This window comes from Gopherus evgoodei, unplaced genomic scaffold (assembly GCF_007399415.2).
Source record: "Gopherus evgoodei ecotype Sinaloan lineage unplaced genomic scaffold, rGopEvg1_v1.p scaffold_34_arrow_ctg1, whole genome shotgun sequence".
Classification (NCBI taxonomy): domain Eukaryota; kingdom Metazoa; phylum Chordata; order Testudines; family Testudinidae; genus Gopherus; species Gopherus evgoodei.
The window spans coordinates 794,845-819,234 of NW_022060016.1; the positions used below are offsets into that span (position 1 = coordinate 794,845).

The 24,390-nt window shown below is 63.3% G+C and overlaps 1 protein-coding gene across 1 annotated transcript in view; it reads left to right on the forward strand.

Annotated features, from left to right (window-relative positions):
- The first annotated feature begins 2,166 nt into the window (after positions 1-2,166).
- The window catches only part of RYR1 (ryanodine receptor 1), a 102,078-nt gene continuing 79,854 nt past the window's right edge, over positions 2,167-24,390 (forward strand). Inside the window, exons 1-16 of the mRNA XM_030544475.1 lie at positions 2,167-2,255; positions 10,190-10,309; positions 10,634-10,738; positions 11,462-11,482; positions 14,844-14,918; positions 16,777-16,855; positions 17,954-18,066; positions 18,461-18,554; positions 19,209-19,305; positions 19,825-19,899; positions 20,918-21,074; positions 21,728-21,892; positions 22,186-22,307; positions 23,284-23,470; positions 23,892-24,027; positions 24,282-24,377. Coding sequence (XP_030400335.1) covers positions 2,208-2,255; positions 10,190-10,309; positions 10,634-10,738; positions 11,462-11,482; positions 14,844-14,918; positions 16,777-16,855; positions 17,954-18,066; positions 18,461-18,554; positions 19,209-19,305; positions 19,825-19,899; positions 20,918-21,074; positions 21,728-21,892; positions 22,186-22,307; positions 23,284-23,470; positions 23,892-24,027; positions 24,282-24,377 — 1,690 coding nt within the window. The 5' untranslated portion in view covers positions 2,167-2,207. The remainder of the gene's footprint in view (positions 2,256-10,189; positions 10,310-10,633; positions 10,739-11,461; positions 11,483-14,843; positions 14,919-16,776; positions 16,856-17,953; positions 18,067-18,460; positions 18,555-19,208; positions 19,306-19,824; positions 19,900-20,917; positions 21,075-21,727; positions 21,893-22,185; positions 22,308-23,283; positions 23,471-23,891; positions 24,028-24,281; positions 24,378-24,390) is intronic.

Consider the following 24,390-nt stretch of genomic DNA (forward strand, 5'->3'; position numbering starts at 1 on the left):
GGGCGCCGTCTATCGGCCTCCCCAAAGAGCGACCTGCCCTGCAAAGCAACCTGAATCGCCGGGCAGGAACCGGAGCCCGGCTCTGTGTTCAGGCCGGTTTTCATAGCCGTGAGGGCACCTGCCAGCCCCGGGGGAGCCAGTTCAATGTTGAGTGTGGCGTGAGCGTATTCTCTTCCCCCCCCCGTCCCCTGTGACTCTTCTCTGATGTTGCAATGTTAAGACAATATTTTGTATTATTTTGGGCTCACTCTCGGTGTTACTGGAGCCCCATGGCGCCAGGCTCTGTACAAACAGAAGAAAACCACGCTCCCGTTCCCTGAGCCCTTCTGGTTGACGTGGCTGCCAAGGGCTAATAGCTGGGTGCATGTGGCCAGCTGGGAAACTGAGGCAATGCTGAACTGCAGGTCTGCCTCTCCAGCGTGTGGCAAAAAGCAACCCAGCCGTGGGGGCTGACCAGAGGTGGGATCTGGACTCAAACCCCAGCCTGTTCACAGATGCCCTTTGCTGCATCATCGTGTCGTGCCTCAGTTTCCACATCTACGCAAGGGGGATCATAGAACAGCCTCAGGCTGGAGACTGATTTTTAGCAGAATTTCTCCGGCTGCAGCTGGACTGGCATAAAGGGACATTGTCATTGATCCCCAGGTCGGGTGTGCTGGGACAGCCCCTGGGAGGACCCCTTCCTTCTGTCAGCTCCTCTCTGGGTCACTGGGGTCAGCCCCTTGGTTTCAGCGCCTCCAGCCCCCTTGCGTCATGCCGTGAGCTCCCCTCAGAGGCGCACCCCCAGCGCGGTCGGGAGCACTTCTGGCCCAGCGGTGTGAAAACGGCTGAGGAGCCGGGATGCAGCACAGACAGATCTGAGCTTGGCAGAAGGAAGGGGACGCTGCAGCCCCTCCAGCAGGAGCTGAGCAGAGCCCAGGCCGGTGTCTCTGCCCCTTGCCCCGCAGTGCCCCTAATTCCAGCCGACTAAGCCATCCTCCCCGGCCTCAGTCCTTTGCTCCTCTTCCTGGCTAGCAAAAGATCTGGCCTAGCTCTTTGTTCGCCAGGGATGGTGGTCCCGGCTGGGTGTGGGGCCCAGCACCCAGTCCTCAATTGCACCTGGTCTTCTGGGTCCCTGCAGCAATTAAGCCACTATTTCCCCTCACATAGTTAAACACTCAGTATATTGGGGAAACTGAGGCACACACAAAGGGCCCGGTGGTGTCCGTGACGCATGGGAACACCTGTGACAGGGCCGAGGGAGCTGTTGGCCAGGTGAGGCACCTGCCTTAGCTTCTAAACCAGTGGGAGAGCTGAGAATAGAACCCAGGAGTCCTGGCTCCCACACCTCCCCCCACCAGCTGTCTTTCCCAGAGCAGGGGGGAGAACCCATGAGTCCTAGCTCCCAGCCCCCTGCTCTAACCACCAGCCCCCACTCCCCTCCCAGAGCCAGGGAGAGAACCCAGGAGTGCTGGCTCCCAGCCCCCTGCTCTAACCACCAGCCCCCACTGCCCTCCCAGAGCCAGGGAGAGAACCCAGGAGTCCTGGCTCCCAGCCCCCTGCTCTAACCACCAACCCCCACTCCCCTCCCAGAGCCATGGAGAGAACCCATGAGTCCTAGCTCCCAGCCCCCTGCTCTAACCACCAGCCCCCACTCCCCTCCCAGAGCCAGGGAGAGAACCCAGGAGTCCTGGCTCCCAGCTCTAACCACCAGCCCCCACTCCCCTCCCAGAGCCAGGGAAAGAACCCAGGAGTCCTGGCTCCCAGCCTTGCTCTGGGCTCTAAGAGGGGATTTCCTGGAGTCCCACTAGACTAGGGCAGCCTGGGGCGGGGGGGGGCAGAGACGCCACACACATCTCACCCCCCCCCACACACACACTGGGGGGCAGGGGCCCCCCTCCCCTCAATCATTGGTTTTCTCCTTCCCTCCCTCTGCACCCGCTCTCTGGGCACCTGCCCCCCACCTCGCTTGGGCTTGTTTCCCCCGCCCCCTCCTGCCCCTCCCTCCATCTCTTCCCCACTTCTTCCATCTCCCCTTCCCCCCCTCCCAGACTCCCCCCTTATCCCGTCTCTCAGCGTTGCCCCCCCCCAGCTCCCCCCTCCAATCGGCGGGGGCCGGGGGCGGGTCCAGGGCCGCTCCCCCGCCAGCTGCGGGCAGCCCGGCCCGGCCCCTCACTCCCGGCTCTCCCCGCTGAGCGGCCGGCCCGAGCCCCGCAGCCCCCGCAGCCATGGCCGAGGGTGGGGAAGGGGAGGATGATGTGCAGTTCCTGCGGACCGTGAGTGGGGACGGGGGGAAGGGGTGAGGGAGAGGGGAGCGCGGGGGAAGGGGCAAAGGGGGAGAAGGGATGAGGGAGGGGAGCGATGGGGAAAGGGTGAGGGAGGGGGAGCGGTGGGGAAGGGGCAAAGGGGGGAAGGAGTGAGGGAGGGGAACGATGGGGAAAGGGTGAGGGAGGGGGAGCGGTGGGGAAGGGACAAAGGGGGAGGAGTGAGGGAGGGGAACGATGGGGAAAGGGTGAGGGAGGGGGAGCGGTGGGGAAGGGGCAAAGGGGGGAAGGAGTGAGGGAGGGGAACGATGGGGAAAGGGTGAGGGAGGGGGAGCGGTGGGGAAGGGACAAAGGGGGAGGAGTGAGGGAGGGGAACGATGGGGAAAGGGTGAGGGAGGGGGAGCGGTGGGGAAGGGGCAAAGGGGGAGAAGGGGTGATGGAGGGGGAGCAGGGGGAAGGGGTGAGGGAGGGGGCAGTGCGGAAGGGGCAAAGGGGGGAAGGGGTGAGGGAGGGGGAGCAGTGGGGAAGGGGCAGAGGGGGGAAGGAGTGAGGGAGGGGGAGCAGGGGGAAGGAGAAGAGGGGGGAAGGGGTGAGGGAGGGGGGGAAGGGGGACTTGGGACAGGGCACAACCAGGAGAATGGCCAGAGGAGATGGGGGCAGGGTGAGCCCAGCGTGTCCTTGGGGTCCCTCTCTGCCTAGCGGTTGGGGGGAGAGGCGCATGGGGCTGGGAGCAGAGACAGGGTAGTGGGATGGGGGGTAGTGAGTGTATGGGGGTGAGGGGAAGGAGCCTGGGGGGGCAGAGATGGGGGAGGGGACAGGGAGTTGCCTTGAGCTCTGTGTTAAGCAGCCCCTCCATGGTGACATGGGATAATTAGCTGACTTTAGCAAGGGGGGGCAGAGGCAGTATAAATACCATGGGAGTGCGGAGAAAGCAGCCCCCGGGGGGGCAGGGTTCGGCTCAGCCTCTCCCCTCCATTCTCTCTGCCCCGTTCTCCCCCCACCCCAGGTTCTCTCGGTCAGGGCCAACCAGCCAGTGGCTGCCAACAGGTGTCATTGGCGGGGGGGGGGGCCAGGGGGAACGGGAGGGAGCTGGTTCCCACCCATCCCCCTGTTTGGCTCCTACCCACCCAGGGGCTTTCCAGAGCCGAGCTGTGTTCCTGGGAGAGCTGTGGGGTGTCTTGCACCCTGGCTGTGCAGCGCCTGGCACAATGGGGCCTGATCTCTGTCCGGGCCTCTGGGTGCTACTGTGAAACACCTAATAATAGCCCGGTGCAGTCCCCTGAGCCCCTCTGGGTGGATACCCGGTGTCACTTCTCCCTGGGTTGTGCTATTTGGTTTGTGCAAGGAAGGAGGGGTGTGCAAAGTGGAATACGTGTGCAAGGAAGGAGAGGTGTGCAAAGCAGGGCATGTGTGTGAGGAAGGAGGGGTGCACGAAGCAGAGTGCCTGTGGGAGGAAGCAGGGTGCATGAAGGGGGTGTGTGCGAGGAAGGAGGGGTGCATGGAGTGGGGTGCATTTGCAAAGGAGGAGGGGTGCGTGAAGCAGGATGTGTGCGCAAGGACCCTCAGCCGCTCGGGGTTAACGCTGACTCCAGCTCCCTGAGCTCAGGTTTCTGGAGCTTTATATAACTGGGCGGACAGCTGGCTCCATTCATCAGGATGGCTGGAATCTGGGGGGAGGGGGTCACTCGTTCACCCAGCGGGGGGGAGGGGAGCTCTGGGGGGCAGCCCCATGGAAGCGTTAAAGGGCCCCCGGGTGTCAGAGCCCTGCGGAGCCCCAGTCTGGGTTGTGGCCCATCTGGGGGGGGGGCTTGGCTGGTGCTGGAACTGTCTGGCTCCTGGGCCCCGGCTCAGGGGATATCTGTCCCTGGTTGCGCCCTGGGGCAGCGACGAGGACTGCCTGGGTGGGGGGAACTGTACCAATTAATAACAAATCTAAAGTGAAATGAAACCGATGGGGGGGGTGGAGCATATGAAGGGGCAGAGCTTGGGACAGGGTGTGGCATGTGGGGGTGGAGCTTGGGACTTGGGGGTGAGATGTGGTGTGGGGGGTGCATAGGGCTTGGGGTGGCAGGGAAAGGGGGCATGTTGGGAGTGGAATAAGGCTGTTGTGGGTGGGGTGGTGGGGAAGGGGTGAAGAAAGGAGTAAGCCAGGCGGGGGGGGGCGAACAGAGGGGGAGGAGGGAGGTGTGAGGCCACCTGTGCTGGCAGGGGAGGGGAGTCCCCAGTGCCTGTCCTCTGGTTTTGGTAGCCGGCCTTTCTTTGTTTTGGAAATGGCTTTCCTGGGCTGCAGTGTGATTGGGGATGCAGTAGGGGAGCAGGGCTGGGATGCAGTGCGGTGGGGAGAGGATGCAGTGGGGGAGTAGGGCTGGGATGCAGTGCGGTGAGGAGAGGAGGGAGTGGGATTGGGATGTAATGTGGTTAGGGATGCAGTGGGGGAGCAGGGCTGGGATGCAGTGCGGTAGGGAGAGAAGGGAGTGGGATTGGGATGTAGTGTGGTATGGGATGCAGTGGGGGAACAGGGCTGAGATGCACTGCAGTGGGGAGGGGACACAGAGGAGGCAGTGGGATTGGGCTGCAGTGCAGTGGAGAGGGGATGCAGTAGAGGGAGCGGGGCTGGCTGAGATGCAGTGTGGTGAGGAGGGGATGGAGTGGAGGGATGGGGTGTGATGTGGGGAGAGGATGCAGTGAAGGAGTGGGGCTGGTTGGGATGCAATGAGATGGGGAGAGGAGGGAGTGGGATTGGGATATTGTGTGGTTAGGGATGCAGTGGGGGAGCAGGGCTGGGATGCAGTGCGGTGGGGAGGGGACACAGAGAAGAGTGTCGGATTGGGCTGCAGTGCAGTGGGGAGGGGATGCAGTGGAGGGAGCGGGGCTGGCTGAGATGCAGTGTGGTGAGGAGGGGATGCAGTGGGGGAGCAGGGCTGGGATGCAATGTGGGGAGGGGATGCAGTGGGGGAGCGGGTCTGGCTGAGATGCAGTGTGGTGAGGAGGGGATGCAGTGGAGGGAGCAGGGCTGGGATGCTGTGATGTGGGGAGGGGATGCAGTGGAGGAGTGGGGCTGGTTGGGATGCAGTGTGGTGTGGGAGGGGATACAGTGGAGGAGTGGGGCTGGTTGGGATGCAGTGTGGTGAGGAGGGGATGCAGTGGAGGAGCAGGGCTGAGATGCACTGCAGTGGGGAGGAGACAGAGGAGGCAGTGGGGTTGGGCTGCAGTGTGGTGGGGAGCGGATGCAGTGGAGGGAGCGGGGCTGGCTGAGATGCAGTGTGGTGAGGAGGGGATGCAGTGGTGGAGCAGGGCTGAGATGCTGTGATGTGGGGAGGGGATGCAGTGGAGGAGTGGGCCTGGTTGGGATGCAGTGAGATGGGGAGGGGATGCAGTGTGGTGGGGGAGGGGATGCAGTGGGGGGAGTGGGGCTGGGATGCTTTGAGTTGGGGAGGAGATGTGGTGGGGGAAGGGGTTCAACATGGGGCATGGTCCCATGCCCAACCCCCAGGCAGACACACTTCCTCCTCCAGCGCCTGATGGCACCAAGCAGCCCTGATCCCCCCGCCCCCCATTCCCCATGGCCTAGTGCGCTCTGCCCCCACGATAACTCTGATGCCCCTTTGGCCTGGCACCCTGTCTGCCGCTGCCCCATGGCATGCCCCCAGGGCCAGCTGTCAGCTCCACCCCAGGCCCCTGGGTCACTCCCTGCTCCAGCCAGTTCCCCAGCCCTGTGCTAAGACCACTAGGCCAGGCTGCTGGGGAGCGGGTGGGACCCCGTTCCTCATTAGCAGGGGACGCAGGGCCACGGCTGGGGCTGGGCTCCCCCTGCCTCTACTGGTCACTGCTAGGGGCTCCTGGACCCAGCAAAATCCCCACGGGGGGACAAGGCTGCGGCTAAACTCACAGGGCCCAGGAAATAACCCGGAGGGAGCATGGGAGCCAGGACTCCTGGGTTCTCTCCCTGGCTCTGGGAGGGGGAATGGGGTCTGGTGAGTTAGAGCAGTGGGGGCTCGGGGTCAGGACTCCTGGGTTCTCGCCCAGCACTGGGAGGGGAGTGGGGTCTAGTGGTTAGAGCAGGGGGGGCTCAGGGCCAGGACTCCTGGGTTCTCACCCAGCACTGGGAGGGGAGTGGGGTTTAGTGGTTAGAGCAGGGGGGTGGGGCAGAGGTGGGGTGTACACCGTATTCTCACAGCTCACATTCAGATGCATCTGTGCAGGTCTCCAGTCAGCCTGCTGCTGCCCCAGTCCTGGGTGGTCCCGGTGCTGGGTGCCCCCAGCAGGAAATATAAGGACTTTGTTTCATGCTCTGAAAAAAGACAGGGCTGGGGCAGAGTGGGGTGGGGGGGCTGTGTCCTAAATTCAGCTCAGCTGTTCATGGGGGGAGGCAGCAGGGAGGGGAGGAATCTGCTGCTGCCTAGATTTTTCCTACCAGTTTGTGTATGAAACCAAATATCCCGCCTGCCGCCCGCCCGTGTGACACTGCCACACAACCTGGGGGGCATCTGCAGCTGTGGGCAGGGGAGTGGGGACCAGTGGTCAGAGCAGGAGGGCTGGGAGCCAGGACTCCTGGGTTCTCTCCCAGCTCTGGGAGGGGAGTGGGGTGTAGTGGTTAGAGCAGGGGGCTGGGAGCCAGGACTCCTGGGTTCTGTCCTCGGCTCTGGGAGGGGAGTGGGATCTAGCAGGAGCCAGGACTGTGTGACTGTAGGTGGGGAGGACGGGGGGGGGCTCTGTGGCGGGTCCCCGCATAGGCACAGACCGCACCAGCAGCAATGCGCGTAGCTGGGTTTGCAGGAATGTGTCTGACAGGTGCAGGCTCCCAAAATAAGCTCCCAGCCTAAGCTGGGGGGGATGGGAGCGATTGGGGGGGGTCCCATTTCCTTCCAGATCTCCCCCCAGACGCCTCTGCCCTTAAAAGCCCGGCACGCCCCTTATTTCTCAAGGGCGTGGGGAGGGCACAGCCAGTTCCCCATTTCCTTCCATCTTGTCCTCAAAACCCGTTCCTGGGCAGTGCCGCCCCTGGGGCCAGCGGGGGGGCCAGGCTGGGGCTCGGTAATTGCTTCATGGCGCTGATAATAGCTGCTCCCCCTCCCCAGAGAGGAGCTGTCTATTTCGAGCCGTGTGCATCTCTTTAAAATCCGCCGCGGGTGGGGGCCGCGCAGCCTTTTCCAGGCCAGGGATCTGCCCTCTCCCGGGCATTTTCGGGGTGGTGCAGGGATGGGGCTGGGGCAGGAACGGCCCCACCTTGGCCCCCTACTTCTGTGCCACCTGCTTGGTCCTGCTGGCCCAGAGCTGGGTTCTCACCCGGCTCCCGCATCACGGCTGGAGTCTGGCTGCCGAGGGGCCTGGGGGGCAGGGCAGTCTGGAGCCCTGGCACTAGGCAGATCTGTCTGCTGGGGCTCAGGCCAGGTTGGGGGGCACCCACTGTTCCTAGGGGGCTGGGGAGGGCTCGGGCTGGGCCATGGGATGCTGGATGTTCCCTTCCCCGCTTTGCCTCCCGGGGCTGGGTTCTTGTCCCCCTCTCAGGCGTCTGAAGCCCCAAGCTGGCCCAGCCTTCAACACTGAGACGCCAGGTCTCCTGCCAGGCCTCCATTGCCCCGGGGCCACCCTCCGCCCGCTAGTTCAGGGACCCTCTGCAACCCCACCCCATCTCCATGCCAGGATCCCCCATTCCCCCATGCCAGGGGCTCCGTGTGCCCCTCCTGCCCGGGGTTCTGTGTTGAGAGGGGAGGTGGCCTGGGGGTTACAGCGTCAGACTGGGGCCAAGGGATCTCAGTTCAATCCCCAGCTCGGCCGCTAACTCCCTGGCTGACCTTGGCTAAGTCACTTGGCCTTCACGGGCCTCAGTTTCTCCATCTATAAAAGGGGGATGATCATCCCTCCTCTGGCTGTGAGAGCTCTATAGATGTGGGGCAAAGACTGTCTCGTGGTTGGGGTCTGGGCAGTGCCTGGCATGATGAGGCCCTGATCTTAGTGGGGGTCTGTGCAACACCTGACACGATGGGGCCCCGATCTCGGTAGGGGTCTGCGCGATGGGTCCTGATCTCGATGGGGGACTCGGGGTGCTACTGTCATACTCAGGGGGTGGGTGTTTTGTGTATGTGCCATTGGCCTGGTATATTGAGGACCCAGAGGCTCTGGAGGAGGCCTGGTTCTTGGGCGAGGGGCGGGGTGTGTGGATGGGGCAGGATGCCAGCTGGGTGCAGACACTGGGCAACACAGCCTGCATGGTGTGGGTAGGGCTCTGGAAATATAGGAGCCACCGGTGCCACCCCTCTCCCTAGGTCAGAGGGCAGGAGACAGGCCCCCCATTGCTGTGCCCTGGCTCGGGGAGGGGGGCTGATCTCCCCACAGGGGGAGGAATGGTAGCACAGCGGGGGCTGGCCCAGCACATTCCTCTGTGGAAATGGCACCTGTCTTGTAACCGGAGTTGGCCCAGGCAGGGCAATGCGGAGGGAGCACCCTATGTGGGTGGGGAGGCAGTTGGGGGGTGGGAATGCACCTCGATGGGTCCCTGGAGGGAGGTGGGGAGGAGAGCAGAGCAGTGGGGAGGGGCGGGGGGGCCTGACTGGGACATGTGGAGGGAACTGCATCTACCTGCCCGTCATGAGAGCCCCAGGGTGCTGGCGGGTCACTGAGCTCTGCCCCCCGATGACAGGGGGCTCCCCCCCGAAATGAAGCGCGACCCCCCACCCCCATCCTCAGTGTTGTCTTCGACTGCTCTGGCTGCCTTACCGTTTTAAGAGGCTGTTGTATCCCTTCACTTCCGGTCTTAAAATGCAGGGCAGCTGCTCACCAGCCCCTGTGCCCCGCCCCAGAGGTGGCTGCATCCCAGTGCCAGATGAAGGTTCCCGGTATAAACAGCACCCGCGCCTCACCCCGGGGGTGAAGTTGGGGTGGGGGGTGGGGAATGGGAAGAACCCAGGAGTCCCCTGCGCTAACCACTCCCAGAGCTGGCGAGAGAACCCAGGAGACCTGACTCCCAGCCCATCCCCCCTCCCCCTGGCTCTAACTCCCAGCGTGTGGGGATAATGAGCGCCTGTAGGCAGGAGGCGAGGTGCCCGCTGGCACTGGGCGGGTGCCCCGGGCAAAGAATTCTGCTCCGAGTCCTTCTCCTGACACCTGGGCTGGCACCCCCCAGCCTGCTGCTGCCGCTCGGTTGAATGTGCCCCCCCACACCCCTCCACAGGCTCTCTCTCTTGTCTGAGCCTTCGCCCGCCCCTGCAGCCCCAGGGGGCTAATTAGCCCTGGCAGAGCAGGCTGAACGCAGCCGGGCCTGACCCTGCCTGAGCTGGGGTAGATCCGGAGTGACTCCGGTTTGACGCTGCTGGAGCAGCCGACTGTCTCTCCAAGTGCAGTGTATAGGGGAGAGCCAGCGTGCGGGGGGGGATCCCCCCATTGACGGGCAGGGCCAGGTGCCCGTGAGTCCTGGAGCCTTGGCACAGGTGGCTGCTCTCAGAGACTTGCTTACCTCTGGCCTGAGCGGCGGAACCTGCCCTGATCCCCCCAGGCGGAGGGGAAGGGGCATTTTGGGGGGACCTGCAGGGTCTGTTCAGTGTGTTGCATGGTGCGGGGGGGCTGTGGCTCTGCAGGAATCTGTCCCCCGCCAGCACCAAAGGGGAGCGGGGTCTAGGGGATCGAGCAAGGGGCTGCAAGTCAGGACTCCTGGGGTTGATTCCTGATGATTGCACAATCACAAGTGGGGGGAGATCCATACCCCCCCAGCTGTCAGTCCCCCTCCCCCATGGCCCTGTAACCCACCCCCAGCCCCTGTCAGCCCTCGAGGCCCTTCCCATGTTACAAGGTGGGGGACGGGAGCATGGAGGGGTTCGGCCCAGTGGCAGAACCTGGGATAGAACCCAGGAGTCCTGGCTCTCTCATTTCCCCCCCCACTGCGCCCCCCTCCAAGCTGGGGTAGAACCCAGGAGTCCTGAGCACCCCCCCCCCATGTCTCCCTGCCCCAGGAGGATGAAGTCGTCCTGCAGTGCTCCGCCACCATCCTCAAGGAGCAACTCAAACTGTGCCTGGCGGCCGAGGGCTTTGGCAACCGCCTCTGCTTCCTGGAGTCGACCTCCAACGCCCAGGTGAGCCCCCGGAGCCCCTGTTCCCCCCATCCTCGCTGGGCCCCAGGCCGGGGAGGAGGAAGCGAACGTGCAGCCTGAACCCCTCCCCATCTCCCACCCCCCTTTGCAGCCAGAATCTCAGTTCCCTCAGCCCCTTCCTCTGCCCAGAGCGACAGCCCCCTGCGGGAGACTCTCCCTGGGCGGGTGCTATGACACACACATCCCCTCCAGTCCTCTCCGGCTTCCCCCACCACTCCCCTTGAGGCCGTGGCTCCAGGGCTGCGTGTCTGGTTCCCCATGGGGGACGGCAGACCCCTCTCTGACCCTGTTCCTCTCTCCCCGCAGAATGTCCCCCCGGACCTGGCTATCTGCTGCTTCATCTTGGAGCAGTCGCTCTCCGTCCGCGCCCTGCAGGAGATGCTGGCAAACACCATGGAGGTGGGCAGCGAGGTGAGCGTGGGGGGACGAGCTGAGGGGGGCATTGCCTGGGGGAGAAAGGGGAGGCCCTCTCTCCGTCCTCTGGCTGTGCCCGTCGGCCCTACGGGTGTCTGGGGCTCCCTGGGGTGTACAGCGGATGCTAGGGGACAGAGGGGGAGACGGGGGGCAGTGGGGGGGGCCAGGGGGCCAGGGAAGAGGGAATGAAGCGATCGGGGAAGGGAAATGCAGGATGAGTCTCAGGGCTGGGTAGAATGGGCTGGAGCAGAACGAGGGGCCCATCCAGCCCAGGAGCCTGTCACCGGCTGCTTCTAAGGAATGGCCCAGAATCTCTGCCCCATGGGACGTTCCCTCCTGACCCCCATGACGAGCAGCCCTCGGAGGCCCCCTGGCTCCTCTGGGTCCCCTCTCCATTCTCTCTCTCGGGCTTGGGCACGCCTTTTCGGTAGCCCTGCCGAGCACAGGAATGTCTAGTGGTGGGGAGTTCCCCAGGCCGCCGGCGAGTTGGGAGGAAAAGGCCTGGTCCAGGCGGCTTTTTTGACTGTCCCCCCCTTTCCCCTCACCCTCTGCCCGTGGGTTATCCTGTGCCCTTTGCTCAGGGTGAGGTGGAGCTGGGGAGGCTCTGCAATGCCCTGGATGGGAGTCCCCGCCAGCCCCCCCCCGGCAGGCGGTCAGTTCATCTCTTCTCTTCTCCCTTTCTCTCTCGTTTGCTTCTCCACCCATCTGCCGACGCTCTAGGGTGTCGACTTGGACAAGTGGGTATGTGCCAATTTCACTGCAGTGACCCCCCCCCTTCCTAAACACCCCCCACCATCTCCCATGTGCATCCGCTGGGGTTCCCACCTGCTCCCCCTGGCAGCCGCTCTGGAGAACAGAGCGTCCCCTTGGGAGCTAGGGTGCCCAAACAGGACCCCCGCTGTCTCGGCTGGAGCCCCCCAAGGGCCGTTCCCATGAGGCCAGGGCAGACACTGTCTCCTGAAGCTCTCACAAGCCCTCTTGATTTGTGTCCCAGAGGACGATGTTGATCATGCCCCTATGCTCAGCCGCCGAAGGGTCCCCGAGTGCTTTGCCAGTCGGATGCTGCCCCACGGCCTCTGCGCCAGGGGAGTGTTTGCCTGAGTCCACACACTGAGTATGTGACAAAACTAGAAAGGGGACTCAGGAGTTCTGACTCTCAGTCCTCCTGCTCTAACCACTAACTCCCAGTGCCAGGCATGGGGTCCCTGTATAACTAGCCTCTGTGCCCCACCCCAGAGTTGGGTGCATCTCAGCAGTGGGCAAGGGGTCCCTGTATAAACAGCTCCCACACTCAGCCTCAGAGGCAGCTGCATCTCAGGGCCAGGCGAAGGGTCCCTGTATGAACAGCCCCCAGGCCCTGCCCTATAAATGGACGCATCTCAGCACCAGGGAAGGGTTCCCTGTATAAACAACCCCCATTCCCCACCCCAGAGGCTGCTGCATCTCAGCAGTGGGTGAGGGGTCCTTGTCTAAATGGCCCCCATGCCCCACTCCAGAGGCAGCTGCATCCCAGCGCCAGGCGAGGGGTCCCTCACGTACCATGCAGTGCAGTGGCCGGGTTTGGGCCGTGCATTGAGATCCCTGGGTGGAGTTGGGTGGTGGGAACAAAGGAGCCTCCATCATTCCCCTTTTATCCCGATTCAGACAAGGTGGAAACCCCAGCGCCTCCCCTGAGTAACCCTTTCCTTCCTGGCAGCCCCCTCCCCCTCCATCCTTCACTCCATCTCCCCGTGACCCCTCCTCCCTCACTAGCCCCCCCCCATTCCCAGTTGCGGTGCTGTTTTGATGCCATCCTCCACCATCCCTCCCTTCACCGCATGGTCCCTAAATGCCAACAGGCTGGGCCCCCCAGCGTGGGGCACTATGCAGAGCTGGGGGGTGGGCTGAGGCAGCACATCTTATCTGCCCCATGGCCTTGCACGGCATGCTGGGAGTGGAGGTTTCTGACGCAGCGTCTCTCTGAGCCTCTTTACCCCACTAGCCGTGGGTTGAGACGGCGCACGGCAGAGGGGCCAGGAGGGCTCATATAACAGAGCGGTACCATGCCCATATACAACAATATGGCCCTTGCCACCAGCAGCTTATTATAGTGAAATAAGGAGCGTGCCAGGCCCACATAATACTGATCATATTACTTCAATACAGCCCAGGCAATATTGACTATATGAGATGGCCTGCATAACACTGACCATATACAGCAATATGGCCCAGCCAATATTGACTGTATGAGATGGCCCATGTAACACCGACCATATACAGCAATACGGCCTGGGCAATATTGACTGTATGAGATGGCTTGCATAATACTGACCATATACAGCAATACGGCCCAGGCAATATTAACTGTATGAGATGGCCTGCATAACACTGACCATATACAGCAATATGGCCCAGCCAATATTGACTATATGAGATGGCCCATGTAACACCGACCATATACAGCAATACGGCCTGGGCAATATTGACTGTATGAGATGGCTCGCATAATACTGACCATATACAGCAATACGGCCCAGGCAATATTAACTGTATGAGATGGCCTGCATAACACTGACCATATACAGCAATATAGCCCAGGCAATATTGACTATACGAGATGGCTCGCGTAACACTGACCATATACAGCAATACAGCCTCGGCAATATTGACTATATGAGATGGCCCATGTAACATTGATCATATACAGCAATATGGCCCAGGTAATATTGACTGTATGAGATGTCCTGCATAACGCTGACCATATACAGCAATACGGCCTAGGCAATATTGACTCTATGAGATGGTCTGCATAACACTGACCATATACAGCAATATGGCCCAGCTAATATTGACTATATGAGATGGCCTGTGTAACACTGATCATATACAGCAATAAGGCCCGGGCATTAATGTGGGCATAACATGCACAGTCCTCATATATGGTAATATTTCTGTTTAATAATCATATAATAGGCCATGTTATATGATTATACATGGTAATAGGGCACAGGCTGTGACCACGTGCCATGGCCCATGTTATCATGATTATACGTAGTGGGATGGCCCTATAACTGGCCCTTGCAATAATCACCATATATACACTAGTAATAAGGCCTGTACAATAATGACCATGTATAGTCGAGTAACATGGCCCATGCAATAGGGACCACATATGCTCTCACAATATGGCCTGCCCAGTAGTGACCGTATATGTTCTAGTAATATGATTTGTAAAACAATGACCGTATATACTCTAGTAATCTGGCCTATGGACTGTAGAACCAGAGCTGCTATTATTCATGGTGCCAATTGATAATGTTCGGTTGGCAGGTGCCAGGTAATAACAGCAATCTCGTGTGGCCCGGGTGGGTCAGTGGGCGTTGGGGGGTGTCACCTGGTATCCAGCATTTCCCATGCCAGACTAGATCCGTACCTGGACTCCAGCCTGCAGGGCCCGGCCTTTCCGTCGGACAGTGTGGGGGGTGGGGGGAAGGGGTGGCACTGGCTCTCATGAGGGTTGGGGGAGCTGACTTAGGATGGATGCCCCCCCAGTTCCCGGAGCGGGGTGGGGGGTTCCCAGGTGCCGGGCTGTGCCGCCATGGGGTGAGGCCCAGCCCTGTTGCAGTCCAGTAAGGCCAGGTTCCTGCCCTGGTGCCCTGGGCTGGTGGGAGGATCCAGGGCAGGGTGGCCCCCACGTTCCAGCCTTCGCGGTGCCCAAGGGGATGCAGCAGGGAGGTGGTTTTTCGACTCAGGAGGGGGGCCAGGGCTACCAGCCGCACTCCTCGGTGCCTGGGGAGAGAGACAAGGGCTCGATGCCACATCAGGTCAGCCGGGCAGCACTCTGCCCTGGCCCTTTAAACCGGGGCTGGATTCTTGGGGCTGGATTCTCGGGGCTGGGGAGGGGAAGAAGGGGGGCGGCGTTGCTCATGGGCTGTGGCACCCGGGAGCCCTGAGTCACTGGTCTGAATCCAGCTCAGGTCAGCGGTAAGTGAGTCCCCAGAGAGATGAGTTCAGCTGTAATTAGCCCCTCCGGCAGCTCCCCGAGTTGTTGGTCTCACCCGGCCTTCGGCAGGCTCTGAGTTCCCTCACTGACGGCCACCTCCTCTTATCTGCTACACCCCAGTCTTCACAGGGCGGCGGGCACAGGACCCTGCTCTACGGCCATGCCATCCTGCTCCGCCATTCCCACAGCGCCATGGTGAGTGATGGGGTGGGAGGGGCAGAGCGGGAGCTGTGCAAAGCAGGACGGGATGCCGGGGTGATGGGCCAAGCGGCTGGGGTGCGGTGCAGGGTGGGTACGCATGCTGGCTGGGACACCGGGGTGATGGGCACAGGGCCGGGGGGCAGTGCAGGATGGGTATGCGTGTTGGGCGGGAAGCCGGGGTGATGGAACCCATTGGCTGGGGTGCAGTGCAGGGTGGGTACGTGTGCTGGGTGGGGCGCCGGGGTGATGGGCCCAGCAGCTGGGGTGCAGTGCAGGGTGGGTATGCATGCTGGGTGGGATGCCGGGGTGATGGGCACAGGGCGGAGGGGCAGTGCAGGGTGGGTACGTGTGCTGGGCGGGAAGCCGGGGTGATGGGCCCATTGGCTGGGGTGCAGTGCAGGGTGGGTACGTGTGCTGCGCAGGACGCTGGGGTGATGGGCCCAGCAGCTGGGGTGTCGGGTGGGTACGCGTGCTGGGTGGGGTGCCGGGGTGATGGGTCCAGCAGCTGGGGTCACTCCTTTTCCCAGGGCAGCACGGCAGACACTGCTCTTTCCTGCATCTCCCCCGGGCGCCTAAGGCACTGGGCACTCACCTGGCGCAGGGGATGGTGCCGTTTTCCGGTGCTGCTCCTTCAGCAGCTCCGGCCTTTCGCTTCCTCATTTTCCTCCACTGGCTTCTTTCTGTGCCCAAACGCTCTGTTGGCACCGCCCCAAATGCCCTTCTGCCCGTGCCTCTGCCAGGGCCCTGCAACCTTTTGCCCTCCAGGGTCCTGCCCACAGCTGGGGCTGTTTTGCATCACAGGCTTTCAGGCCGGACGGCTCTATTTTAAACACCCATGTAATGCGTTCCATGCCTGCGCCACGGGGCACATTCCAGGGAATGCCAAGGGGTGATGGGGCGCAGCACGTATCTGCCAGGAGCAAATGCCAGATGTGAGCTGTCCCGGGTCAGTTCTCCGGCCCCATTTCGCAGCCCTGCGTCTCTCCGCAGCGTGTCCGGCTGAGCCTGGAGCCCCATCAAGAGCCCTGGACCCCCGCTCTTGGCTCCGTACAGCCCCTGGGAGGAGCCCGCTTTGTGTGATGCCCTTCTCGGCCCTTCTCCAGCTGGCCTCTCTTTCCCGTGGGCCCCCTCAGGGAGTCTCCTCACTTTGGGCCCCCTGGACCCCGGGAGCAACCCTCCCCCCCAATCTCCAGACTGCACTGCCTCTCCGCCAGCATCAAACAGGAGGCTTATTGAACGTCTGGATGCAGCCTGGGCAGTTCAGGGCCCTCGGGCTTAGCCGCTCTCAGCCCCAACCAGCTGGGTCTGACCCAGCTCAGGTGGGCTCTGGCTGCTCCTTGTCCCCAGTCCAGCCGACCCCCCCATGTCCCCTCCCCCAACTGCTCCTCCTCCATCCTTTGTCTTAAATCCCAGGTAAACAGGCCAGGGGGCCTTTGTTCCTCTGCTGGCTGGACCCAGCTGGGCTGGGAAGGTCACAGGGTCCTCTCTGCTCAGCTTGTTTTCAGCCCACTTGCCAGAACCGGCTGGCTGGTCCGGGGGGCAGGGAGGCCTCCTGGGCACTAGTTGCTGGGTACCCAATTTCCAGACTGTTGTCAGGGTCCTGCTGCCAGGTGAGGTCACACCTGGTCCTGCACAACAACCCCCCTCCCAGCCCCTCGTTACACACGCAGCACCCAGGGAAACTGAGGCACACGCAGTGTTCGTGCAAACCTGTAAGAAAATCCCCCACTCCGTCAGACCCTCCGAAAGACGGGGATGGAACCCAGGAGTCCTGGCTCCCACTCCAACGTCCTCACCGCCAGGCGGTGTCAGCTCCGCTCCCTACTAACCCTGCTGCCTCCTGCCCTGACAGTACCTGAGCTGCCTGACCACGTCCCGCTCCCTGATGGACAAACTGGCCTTCGATGTGGGGCTCCAGGAGGACGCCTCAGGTAGGGGTGGCACGACCGACAATGCAGAGGTTGTTGTTTAGGTGTATTATGGTAGCACCTGGGAGCCCCAGCCATGGCCCAGAACCCATTGCAATGCTGGACATTTTCATTGCTCTTAATTAAATGTATTATGGTAGTACCTGGAAGCCACACCCCTGGACTGGGATTTGATTGTGCATGGTGCTGCACAGACACTGCTGTTGGGGAAACTGAGGCACATACAGGGGCAGTGACTTGTCCAAGCTCAGCCAGCAAGCCAGGGGGATTAGAACCCTGGAGTTCTGGCTCCTGGTCCCCTTGCTGTAACTCCTAGACCCTACCCTCCACAGCAGGGGATAGAACCTGAGAGTCTTGGTTCCTGGTCCCCTCACTCTAACCAGTAGACCCCACTCCCAGCCCAGAGCTGTGGGTAGAACTCAGGAGTCCTGGCTCCCAGCACTAGGCCCCACCCCTTCTCAGACTCAGATCACCATGTGACCTGGGTCAAGTCCCTGCCCTACTCTGTGCCTTAGTTTCCCCACATGCCCAGCATGCAGCGCTGTGTAGCCGCCAAGTGTTTCCATTCATACTGTCATGGTTCGTCCACATTTGCCCGGCCGCGGGGCCTATGCCAGCTGCACGCCTGCCACCTTCCTGCTGGGTTGGCAACGCGCCCCTTAAGCCCTGACTCCCTGACCCCAGGGGTTCAGATGCAGAGCCCCATGGTCAGCTGGCAAACCCTCAAAGGGGACTTGGCCGGCGCCTGCCTGTGATCAGATTAAAGAGAGGAGGAGGAGGAGGAGTGGGGCACCTACGTCCCCACAGTTCCCGGAGTGGGGTGGGGGGATTCCCTGCTGCTGGGCTGTGCCGCCATGGGGAGAATCCCAGCCCTGTTGCAGTCCAGTAGTGCCAGGTTCCTGCCCTGGTGCCCTGGGCTGGCGGGAGGGTCCAGGGCCAGGTGGTCCCCACGTTCCAACCTTTGTGGTGCCCAAGGGAGTGCAGCGGGGCGGGGGGGCTCCTGTGAATCGGGAGGGGGACCAGGGCTGTCCCTGGGCCTATCCCCTCCCTGCCCCTCTGGCTGCTGGTTGCACCCGTGCCCTGTCTGTGTCCTGACCCCAGGGGAAGCCTGCTGGTGGATCATCCACCCCGCCTCCAAGCAACGGTCAGAGGGTGAAAAGGTTCGAGTTGGGGACGATCTCATCTTGGTCAGCGTCTCCTCCGAGCGCTACCTGGTGAGTAGGGCTGTGCACACGGGTGTGCATATGTGTGTGTGTGCCTGGGTGTGCATGTGTGTTGTGTGCATGCACATGTGTGGGGCATAGATGTGTTTGCACGTGTGCAAGGGGTTGTGTGTGTGGATGTGTATATCAGAGTGGGTGTGTGGCTGCATCTGTGCATGGGTGTGCAAGCCCCCTGTGCATGTGTGTGGCTGCATCCATGCATGGATGTGCAAGCCCCCCATGCATGGGTCTGCTGACCCAATGAGGAGACCCCAGGTACAGGTATGTGGGAGAGGCAGGTGGTTCTGGGCCCGGACTCCTGGGTTCGCGCTGGTGCAGACAGCTGTCTCCCGTGGCCCTCCGCCAACCCCCCCCCCCACCTTTCTGTCTCTCTACCTCCGCCCAGCACCTCTCCACGGCCAGCGGGGACCTGCAGGCCGACGCCTCCTTCATGCAGACGCTCTGGAACATGAACCCCATCTGCTCAGGCTGCGAGGAAGGTCAGTTTCCCCCCACCCTGCTCCCAGGGATTGTGGGTTCCCGCTGCCGGCCCTGGGATCCCCTGCCCCATGCCAGCCCTGTGGGCAGCCCCTGAGACCGCGGCCATGACACTAGCAGCTGGGGGGCTGCAGGTCCCTAGGTGGAGGCGACTTCCTGCCCCTCTGATAGGAGAGAGAAGGGAGAGGGCCAGGACTCCTGGGTTCTACCCCAGCTCTGTGAGGGGAGTGGGGTCCATTGGTTAAACCGGGGGGTGTGCTGGGTGCCAGGACTCCTGGGTTCTACCCCAGCTCTGCGAGGGGAGTGGAGTCCATTGGTTAAACCGGGGGGTGTGCTGGGTGCCAGGACTCCTGGGTTCTACCCCAGCCCTGCGAGGGGAGTGGGGTCCATTGGTTAAACCGGGGGGTGTGCTGGGTGCCAGGACTCCTGGGTTCTACCCCAGCTCTGCGAGGGGAGTGGGGTCCATCGGTTAAACCGGGGGGTGTGCTGGGTGCCAGGACTCCTGGGTTCTATCTCTGGTTCTGGGAGGGGAGTGGGGTCTGGTGGTTACAGCGGGGGGGGGGGGAATGACTGGGAGCCAGAACTCCTGGGTTCCCTGCCTCATTGGCCCTCCCCGCCCCTGCACTGACATTCGCTGGTTTCCCCTCTCCTGCCAGGGTACGTGACGGGGGGTCATGTCATGCGTCTCTTCCACGGGCACATGGACGAATGCCTCACCATCTCCTCCAGCGAGCAGGGCGAGGAAGAGCGCAGGTATGGCCCGGAGGATGATTCAACACCCACCCCAGCGGGGCGCGAACCTGTGGCCTTTGGCACTGGGAGCTCTAGCTAAGGGCGTGGCCTGGGGGTCCCTACCTGGGCCGGGGGATGGAGGGCGACGTGGTCGTGTAACCCAGGGGAGGGGCAGCGCTGGAAGAGGAGGGGCCAGGCTCCTGGGTTCTGTTCCTGGCTCTGCCCTGCCCTGCTGGGCAACTTCAGGCGAGTCACAACCCTCTCTGTGCCTCAGTTTCCCCTCCCACCCTTGGCCAGCTTTTCAGGGCAGGGACTGTCTCTTGTTATGTGTCTGTGCAGCGCCTGGCCCAATGGGGGAAACCCCAGTCTCCGTTGGCGCCTTCAGGGCCTGTCTCCGCTGGGACCCGACTGGGTCTTTAGGAGATCGGCCTGTTCCGTGGTGAGCTGAGGTGGCCAGATCTGGCCTGCGTTCCCATGGATTGGGGGGGCCTAGCTCGGTTCCCCCCCACACCCCCAACACTCCCCCTCTCTCGTCGGCAGGGTGGTGACCTACGAGGGCGGCGGTGTTTGCACCCACGCCCGCTCCCTCTGGAGGCTGGAGCCCTTGCGCATCAGGTACGGAAATTGCGGGTTCTGCTCCCCCCGCCCCCCGGAGAAAGAGGGCACAAGCCTGGAATGATGGTGTCACGCTCAGACGATGGTGCTGGATGATGTGGGGTGGGGGCAGGGACTGTATGGACAGGGAAGTGAGCGACTAGGGGGGACTGCATGGACTGGAGGATCGGGGACTATATGGACCAAGGAGACTGTATGGATAGGGAGATGAGTGACTGTATAGGCTGGGGGGTTGGGGACTGGGGGGACTGTATTGACCAGGGGTTGGGAGTGTATGGACCTGTGGGACTGTACGGATCAGGGGGTTGGGAACTGTATGGACCAAGGGGACTGTATGGACAGGGAAGTGAGTGACTGTATAGGCTGGGGGGGAGATTGTATGGACCAGGGGGTCAGAGAGTGTATTGACTGGGGGTTGGGGACTGTATGGACCCGGGGGACTGTACAAAGTAGGGGCTTGGGGACTGTATGGGCCAAGGGGACTGTATGGACAGGGAAGTGAGTGACTATATAGGCCGGGGGGGGAGGGAGTATTGACCAGGGGGTTGGGGACTGTACAGAGCAGGGAGTGGGAGACTGTATTGATCAGCGGGTTGGGGACTGTATGGACCAAGGGGACTGTATGGACCAGAGGATTGCGGACTGTATGGAGCAGGGGTGAGGGACTGTATGGACCAAGGGGACTGTATGGGCCAGAGGGTCGGGGACTGTATGAACCAGGGGGACTGTACGGAGCAGGGGGTTGGGGACTGTGTGGATGAGGGAGGAATTATGGACCGGGGGAGGTTGGGGACTGTATGGACCAGGGGGGCTGGGGACTGTATGGATTGGGAGGGGACTGTGCAGACTGGGGAGGTCGGGGACTGGACGGATGTGGACGGGGGGCGGGTTCGAATCCAGCCACAATCGTTGCATCCGGTGGGCGGCGGGGTCTGGGATGACCCAGCTTCCAGTGGAGCTGGGGGGCCCAGAGCCGGGGGGCGGCGCCAGCACTGGGTTTCTCTGCCCCCCCCGACAGCTGGAGCGGGAGCTACATGCGATGGGGGCAGCAGTTCCGGGCGCGGCACGTCACCACCGGGCGCTACCTGGGCCTGACAGAGGAGAAGGGGCTGGTCGTGGTGGACGCTGAGAAAGCCAACACCAAGGCCACGGCCTTCTGCTTCCGCGCCTCCAAGGTGAGAGCGGGGCTGGGGGGCGCCACGCTGTGGGGGGCGGGGAGGGGCAGGGCCGCGGGGGGCAGGGCCAGGGTCAAACCCTAACATTTGTCTTGAAGGTGGGATTTTCCTTCACTTCCCCACCCGTAGTGTTGAGCGTGGGAGAACAAACAGCCCCCACGCCCCACCCCAGAGGCAGCCGCATCTCAGCGCAGGGTGGACTGTGGGGCTGACGGCTGGACACCCCCTCGCCTGCCCCCAGGTGCCAGGACAGGCAGCACTGACTCCCCTGGCGAGAGAGCAGGGGCAGTGTGGGGGTGACCCCCAGAGACAGCTGAGCCGAGAGTCGGGGGCTGCGGCTTGTCCTTCTATGGCCAGGGGAGGGGGCTGGGCCTGAGCTGAGGCCCTTCCCTCCCCCCACCCCATTCTCCCAATGGCAGCCGCCCCCCATTCCCTGCATTCCCAGCCCCAGCTCCTCCCCCCGTTCACCCCACATTCACCACCTCCTCTGTGCCTGCCCCCACCAGCCCCCATGTTTTTATTACCCCCACCCCCCCACACTCACGGCCCCCTCATTCCCAGCATCCGCATCCCCCACACTCACCCCCCCCCACATTCCTGGTACCCCCATCTCCTCACGGCGCCCCCTCTTCCCCATTCTCGCCCCCCCGCAGGAGAAGCTGGACGTGGCGCCCAAGCGGGACGTGGAGGGCATGGGGGCCGCCGAGATCAAGTACGGGGAGACCATGTGCTTCGTGCAGCACGCGGCCAGCGGCCTGTGGCTGACCTACGCCGCGCCCGACGCCAAGGCCCTGCGGCTGGGGCTGCTCAAGAGGAAGGTGGGTGTGGGGCGGGACGCACCGGGGGGTCCCAGGGCTGCTCAGAGGGAGGGGGGCGGCCGGGTTGGGGGGGTTCCCTGGGACTGCCCGGGGGGGGATGGCCGGTTGGGGGGGTGTCCTTGGGGCTGCCCAGCGCGGGGGCAGGGGGCCAGTTGGGGGGGTGTCCCTGGGGCTGCCCGGGGGGGGGTGGCCGGTTGGGGGGGTGTCCCTGGGGCTGCCCAGAGTGGGGGTGGGTGGCTGGTTTGCAGGGGTTCCTGTTCCCCGCTCACCCCATGGCTCTGCCCGCCCCCCAGGCCATCCTGCATCAGGAGGGGCACATGGACGACGCCCTGTCCCTGACCCGCTGCCAGCACGAGGAGTCGCAGGCCGCCCGCATCATCTACAGCACCAGCGGCCTCTACAGCCACTTCGTCCGGTGGGCCGGGGGGAGGGGGCCGAACCTGGGGGCCCCAGGGGGGGCTGGGGGTTGCACCCTGGGGGCACTCGGGGGAAGGGGCCATACCTGGGGGGTACCAGGGGGGCCCAGGGGTTGAACCCAGGGGAACTCGGGGGGGCTGGGGGTTGAACCCTAGGGCACTGGGGGGAGGGGGCCAAATCTGGGGACACCAGGGGGCCCCGGGAGCTGGGGTTGAACCCTGGGGGGCTGGACCCTGGGGGAAGGTCATGGGGAGGGGGCTGTGTCCCATGGGGGACCTGGGAAATGAGAGGATGAACCCTGGGGGGCATTGGAGATTGGGGTGCAGAACCTAGGGAGAGGTTGGAGATGAGGGGCTTGACCTAGGCAGGGGCTGATCTCTCCAGTTACCATGTCCCCCCCATTTGGCTGGGTGGATGCTCTGGTCCCCCGCCCCACACACACACACTTTGCCCCCCCAGCATGCTGAGCAGCCTGGCTGATGCCCCTTGCTGGCTCTGGGGGTCAGTCTCCAGGGGACGGGTGACGGGTCTGGGTGTCTGCAGCGGGGTGCAGAGCAAGTCACGCTCTGGGGACCCCTGAGCTGGGGAGGGGGTGGGCGTGGTCTCTCCCCTGCCCCTGAGCAGGCCCCGTTCCTAGGCACCCCCTCGCCACTGCCCCTTGCACCCTCCCCCTGCTCCCTCAACTCCCTCTTACCCCCCCTCGTTAACTCCTCTCCTTCCCCAGCAAAGCCCCTGGGCCCCCTCAGCTCCCCTTCTCTCTGCCTCCCATCCTGGCCTCCTGCTACAGCTCTGCTGCTCTCCCCTGCTGGGCCCCCTCTCGATTGGTCTCCTGTCTCCCTCAGCTCCCCCAAATCTGTCCCCCGCCCTGCTGGGGGGCTCTGGTCCTTTGCCTACTGGTGGGAGAGGTGGGATCTGCCCCGAGCAGGGTTGGGCAGCGGGGCCAGGCTGACCCCCTCCCTCCGCGGTGCTGACAGGGGCCTGGACAGCCTGAGCGGGAAGGGCAAGGCCGGAGCCGGGACCGTGCTGCCCATCGACGGGATGATCCTGAGCCTGCGGGACCTGATCATCTACTTCCAGCACCCAGAGGAAGACCTGCAGCACGAGGAGAAGCAGGGCCGGCTGCGCTCACTCAAAAGCCGCCAGAACCTCTTCCAGGAGGAGGTCGGTGGGAAGGGGGGGCACTGGGCCAGTGCAAAGGGAGGGGGTGAGGTCAGCATGGAGTGGGACAGGCGCTCTCCCCTGGCAGTCTAGGGCTATGGGGGGCTGAGCTATGGGGAGCTGGTGTGGGCCTCAGTCAGGGCCGCTGTCCCCTCGCAGTCAGCGCCAGCTCCAATGCGGTGCCGGGGGCACTGTGCAGCAGGAAGCAACGTTCAGCCATGGGCGAGGGATCCCTGTATAAACAGCTGCCCTGCCCCACCCTAGAGGTGGCTGCATCTCAGTTGCAGGGTAAGTGATCCCATGCTTTGGGCTGGACAGGAAGGGACGGGAGCTGGGTGCGGGGGCCTGGAGGTGGGGGTTTCTGCTGGTGGGGGAGGTCAGGCTGGTGCCCTGGGGTGTGACGGCTGCGCTCGGCTCCCCGCAGGGCATGATCACGCTGGTGCTGGACTGCATCGACCGTCTCAACCTGTACAGCACGGCTGCCCACTTCGCCGAGTTCGCCGGCGAGGAGGCGGCCGAGTCCTGGAAGGAGATCGTCAACCTGCTGTACGAGCTGCTGGGTGCGTGGGGCTCCGGGACCGGAGCGGGGCTAGGGCAGATTCTCGCTTCCTCCCCGCAGGGCTGCGGAGCAGGGGGCAGCCGGCCATGAGGCTTGTCCTGCAGAGAGCGGCTGGCCCAGGCCGGGCAGGGCAGAAACCAGCCCCGGCTGCTGAGCTGTGGGCCTGCCTGCTGGATGGAGGAGTGGGAGGGAGGGTCCTGCTTGGGGGTGGGGGAGGCGGCACCCCCGGCTGATGGCCCCTCTCTCGCCCCGCAGCCTCGCTGATCCGGGGCAACCGCTCCAACTGTGCCCTCTTCTCCAGCAACCTGGACTGGCTGGTCAGCAAGCTCGACCGGCTGGAGGCCTCCTCCGGTGAGACTGGGCA